Below are 5,566 nucleotides of genomic sequence, written 5' to 3' on the forward strand. Positions count from 1 at the left end.
GTACTGGAATGGGGTGCCATTGCCTTCTCCAGCCTAAATACATAGGGACCTTCAGAATCTCACACCTGCTTAGAAAGCTGCTCCTCACACAACTTGTAGAGTGTAAAAAACTTCCTGGCCAAAACAATGTTGTCAATAAAGCCACAACTGGCCAGCTTCACCCTGATGATAATCTGCCGGTCAGGGACCATCATGGCCACGGAGCGGAAGTTAATCTTCAAGTTTTCGGGGAGTTCCTGCCGCCCAGCATAGCCAGGATTCTGTACAGAAAATAAAACCGAAGGATGAATGATACAATCATGGGGTAACAAGTGCAATATATCAGCATAATATTAAAAGATTCATTATGCACATACAGCAAATCTGGAATGACAGCTGGAAAATTCATTTACATATCTCACTCTCCTTTTAACTGGAGAGACTAAGTCATGAGTTATTAATATGACTTCTGTTTATCACCAAGGGCTTTCAAATAGGAGTGAAAATTACACTCCCAATCCCCATTCATGGAAAATAAATGACAGGACAAGGGAGAGACATGAAAACTGTGATCAGAAGGCTGAAGCTCAGTAGCTCTTCTTATGGTTCCTTACCATGGTTAGAAAAAGCCCAAATTCAGGGTTCATAGTTACATTATCTCCATCAGTAAAAATAAAAGAGTTTTTACGCTCCTTTTTACATGTCAGAATAATGGAAATCTGCTGGGCTGCAACGGAGAGAACTGGTAGATCGATACGGTTAAATTCATCAAAACAACCCCAGGATCCAGACTGTGCCAGTCCTTAGAAGGGAAATTAAACAGAAAAATCCAATTAGTACATCCAATTAGAAAGTCAGGAAAAAGAGCCTTATGCAACTGCCAAGACAAGCCAGAATTAAATTTGTTCAAACAAAAAGTTGAACAAATAGATCATATATTAAATGCCCCCGAAATAATTTGCAATGTAACACTTTTTCGCAATGCAAACACCCAACCTGCAGGGATAAAGGAACAGCACAAAGGCGAGTGATATTGACATTTGACCCACACAACACTGGAAAGATTCGGGTTTTTCCAAAAGTTTTATAAAGTTGGAAAATGACACTAAAATGCAGCCAGTTGTTGAAAAATAAATCTTAACAAGATAGTCCACCTTAGCTTACATTTTTCAGCAAATAAAAAAATATAACCCTCACCTTTAAAAATCCTTCCAAGTCCTCGGAAATCCATCTGATCTGAACAATTGAAAACCACGACGTATTTCCCAAGACACCGTCCCATATCTTTGGTCGTTTCTGTTTTTCCTGTTCCTGCAGGACCAGTGGGGGCACCCCCCATGCTCATGCCCAGAGCTTGAGCCAGTGTGATGTAACACCTGGAAGGATACAGGAACCACTAGAACCACACCACTGGCAGCTGAAAGAGGCCTCAGAGGCATCACAGTGACACGATATTCACACAAAATTTAAAAAGGGAAGATCCTGCCCATTGTCGCCACTTAACCTTTCCAGAACCTCACCCTAAAGTACACTTATCCTTAGGTATATTAACATGTGTTGAGGAAAAGGCAGTAGTCCAAGGTCAAACACATTTGAAAACTCTTAAAGATATTCAACAAGATTCCTTATGATAATGTATATTGACAATTTCCAGTTATGAAAAAGCATGCATAGGATTTCCAAAACTTATTTGGCAACTTTTTCACAACTACCTCCAACATCTAAACAAGAGTATTCTAGGAAACAGGGCCTGGCTTCCCCGGTGGTTCAGAGGTAAAGAATCCACCTGCCAACGCAGGAGATAGGAGTTCAATCGCTGAGTCAAGATCTCCTGGAGGAGGAAATGGCAACCCACTCCAGTACTCTCACCTGGAGAATTCCATGGACAGAGGAGCCTGGTGGGCTACAGTCCATGGGGTCACAAAGAGTCAGACATGACTGAGTGCAAACACACACACACACACCACACACACACCACACACATCACACACACACACCACACACAAAGTAGATTAATCCCTTTTGGAATCTAAGAATTTATAATTTGACCAACATGAGAACCAATGATCACAGGAGATTTAAATCACACATTGCTAAATAATCACACTGTAAATTTATTTCTGGGAGCATTTACTAAACCTGCAAATATCTTCTGCTGTATCGTGAAGTACGATATTAACAAATAAAAGATTCTGGTGAGAGAATCAAGAATGCCTGTGAAGGAAAACAAAAGAACTGATAACTTGCCAATGAATCCTTCAATTTCCCAGCATCGTCCACTACTGCAAAAGGAGGTAATCTATAACAGAATGCATTTGAGGGCTTTCTGATGGCCAAACTCAAAAGCTTTCATCTGGGCTTGAAAAAATATTTCAAAGAAAGTAAAGTGATTGTCCAGCAATAAAGCATGGGAATGAGCAGTGAGCACACCCACTGGAAACCCCTAGGGTCTCAACTTTATCAGATCTGGGTTCGTAAAAAGACAAGTAAATGACTCAGTCCTGATGCAATAAATGAGCCTGGATTCACAGAAGGTAATGTGGATGTAAAACCAGAAGGATGCCTGATCTCACTTTGATTCTGCCTTTCAACCCAAGGTCTTATCTTTCCTCTTGAACTTTTGTTATCCCTTCAGAGCAGTCTCTGTAATAACAGCTAACATGATGTTATAATAGCTCTGACTGTTAGAGGATGCACACTGACTGAAACCGCCCACCCTGGCCAGGCACCATAGTAACCATTTTTGTGAGTTATTTTATGAAAGGAGGTCCTGGTAAGAAACAGGGAACTAATAAGCCCCCACCAACCAGAAGAGCTCGAGAAAGAGCAAAAGGAGATGCCATGTGTCTGACCACCTCCCAGAATCCTCCTCTCTGGAATCCATTTTGACTGAACAATGTGGACACCACCAGAAAGAACCCTGAGTCAGAATGATTGCTCAAAGACAACCCGAAAGCTAATCCCATCACCATAAAACTCAAGACTGTGAGCCACGAGGCAGAGCAGTTCTCCTAGGTTCCCCTACCCTACTGCTCTCCACCGGGCACCATCCCAATACAGTCTTTTGCATTGTCAGCATGTGTGTCTCCTCAGACAATTCATTTCCAAGTGCTAGGCAAGAGCCCACTCTCAAGCCATAGAAGGGGTTTTCCTTCCTTCAACACAACTACACCGTGTCATTTAAACCCCACTGAAGTTGAACGGTTCTATGAAGACCTATAAGAACTAACACCCAAAAAAAGATGTCCTTTTCATTATAGGGGACTGGAATGCAAAAGTAGGAAGTCAAGAAACACCTGGAGTAACAGGCAAATTTGGCCTTGGAATACGGAATGAAGCAGGACAAAGCCTGACAGAATTTTGCCAAGAGAACTCACTGGTCATAGCAAACACCCTCTTCCAACAACACAAGAGAAGACTCTATACATGGACATCACCAGATGGTCAACACCGAAATGAGATTGATTATATTCTTTGCAGCCAAAGATGGAGAAGCTCTATACAGTTAGGAAAAACAAGACCAGGAGCTGACTGTGACTCAGATCATGAACTCCTTATTGCCAAATTCAGACTTAAATTGAAGAAAGTAGGGAAAACCACTAGACCATTCAGGTATGACCTAAATCAAATCCCTTATGATTACACAGTGGAAGTGAGAAATAGATTTAAGGGACTAGATCTGATAGATAGAGTGCCTGATGAACTATGGAATGAGGTTCGTGACATTGTACAGGAGACAGGGATCAAGACCATTCCCATGGAAAAGAAATGCAAAAAAGCAAAATGGCTGTCTGGGGAGGCCTTACAAATAGCTGTGAAAAGAAGAGAAGTGAAAAGCAAAGGAGAAAAGGAAAGACATAAGCATCTGAATGCAGAGTTCCAAAGAATAGCAAGAAGAGATAAGAAAGCCTTCCTCAGAGATCAATGCAAAGAAATAGAGGAAAACAACAGAATGGGAAAGACTAGAGATCTCTTCAAGAAAATTAGAGATACCAAGGGAACATTTCATGCAAAGATGGGCTCGATAAAGGACAGAAATGGTATGGACCTAACAGAAGCAGAAGATATTAGGAAGAGGTGGCAAGAATACACAGAAGAACTACACAAAAAAGATCTTCACGACCCAGATGATCACCATGGTGTGATCACTCACCTAGAGCCAGACATCCTGGAATGTGAAGTCAAGTGGGCCTTAGAAAGCATCACTATGAACAAAGCTAGTGGAGGTGATGGAATTCCAGTTGAGCTATTTCAAATCCTGAAAGATGATGCTGTGAAAGTGGTGCACTCAATATGCCAGCAAATTTGGAAAACTCAGCAGTGGCCATAGGACTGGAAAAGGTCAGTTTTCATTCCAATTCCAAAGAAAGGCAAAAGAATGCTCAAACTACTGCACAGTTGAACTCATCTCACATGCTACTAAAGTAATGCTCAAAATTCTCCAAGCCAGGCTTCAGCAATAAGTGAACCATGAATTTCCAGATGTTCAAGCTGGTTTTAGAAAAGGCAGAGGAACTAGAAATCAAATTGCCAACATCCACTGGATCATTGAAAAAGCAAGACAGTTCCAGAAAAACATCTATTTCTGCTTTATTGACTATGCCAAAGCCTTTGACTGTGTGGATCACAATAAACTGTGGAAAATTCTTCAAGAGATGGGAATATCATACCACCCAACCAGTCTCTTGAGAAACCTATATGCAGGTCAGGAAGCAACAGTTAGAACTGGACATGGAACAACAGACTGGTTCCAAATAAGAAAAGGAGTACATCAAGGCTGTATATTGTCACCCTGCTTATTTAACTTCTATGCAGAGTACATCATGAGAAACGCTGGACTGGAAGAAACACGAGCTGGAATCAAGATTGCCGGGAGAAATATCAATAACATCAGATATGCAGATGACACCACCCTTATGGCAGAAAGTGAAGAGGAACTAAAAAACCTCTTGATGAAAATGAAAGAGGAGAGTAAAAGTTGGCTTAAAGCTCAACATTCAGAAAACTAAGATCATGGCATCTGGTCCCATCACTTCATGGGAAATAGATGGGGAAAGAGTGGAAATGGTGTCAGACTTTATTTTTGGGGGCTCCAAAATCACTGCAGATGGTGACTGCAGCCATGAAATTAAAAGATGATTACTCCTTGGAAGAAAAGTTATGACCAACCTAGATAGCATATTCAAAAGCAGAGACATTACTTTCCCAAAAAGGTCTGTCTAGTCAAGGTTATGGTTTTTCCAGTGGTCATGTATGGATGTGAGAGTTGGACTGTGAAGAAGCTGAGGGCCGAAGAACTGATGCTTTTGAACTGTGGTGTTGGAGAAGACTCTTGAGAGTCCCTTGGACTGCAAGGAGATCCAACCAGTCCATTCTGAAGGAGATCAGCCCTGGGATTTCTTTGGAAGGAATGACGCTAAAGCTGAAACTCCAGTACGTTGGCCACCTCATGCGAAGAGTTGACTCATTGGAAAAGTCTCTGATGCTGGGAGGGATTGGGGGCAGGAGGAGAAGAGGATGACAGAGGATGAGATGGCTGGATGGCATCACTGACTCGATGGACGTGAGTCTGAGTGAACTCTGGGAG

The 5,566-nt window shown here is 41.8% G+C and overlaps 1 protein-coding gene across 1 annotated transcript in view; it reads right to left on the minus strand.

Moving 5' to 3' along the window:
* DNAH5 (dynein, axonemal, heavy chain 5) overlaps positions 1–5,566 on the minus strand; it is a 332,324-nt gene that overhangs the window by 166,606 nt on the left and 160,152 nt on the right. The window contains exons 36-38 of the mRNA XM_010858794.1: positions 1,177–1,355; positions 594–781; positions 66–260 (exon numbers count right to left, since the gene is read on the minus strand). Of these exons, the coding sequence (XP_010857096.1) occupies positions 66–260; positions 594–781; positions 1,177–1,355 (562 nt within the window). The remainder of the gene's footprint in view (positions 1–65; positions 261–593; positions 782–1,176; positions 1,356–5,566) is intronic.

The sequence above is a fragment of the Bison bison genome, unplaced genomic scaffold (assembly GCF_000754665.1).
Source record: "Bison bison bison isolate TAMUID 2011002044 unplaced genomic scaffold, Bison_UMD1.0 scf7180017864440, whole genome shotgun sequence".
Lineage (NCBI taxonomy): Eukaryota > Metazoa > Chordata > Mammalia > Artiodactyla > Bovidae > Bison > Bison bison.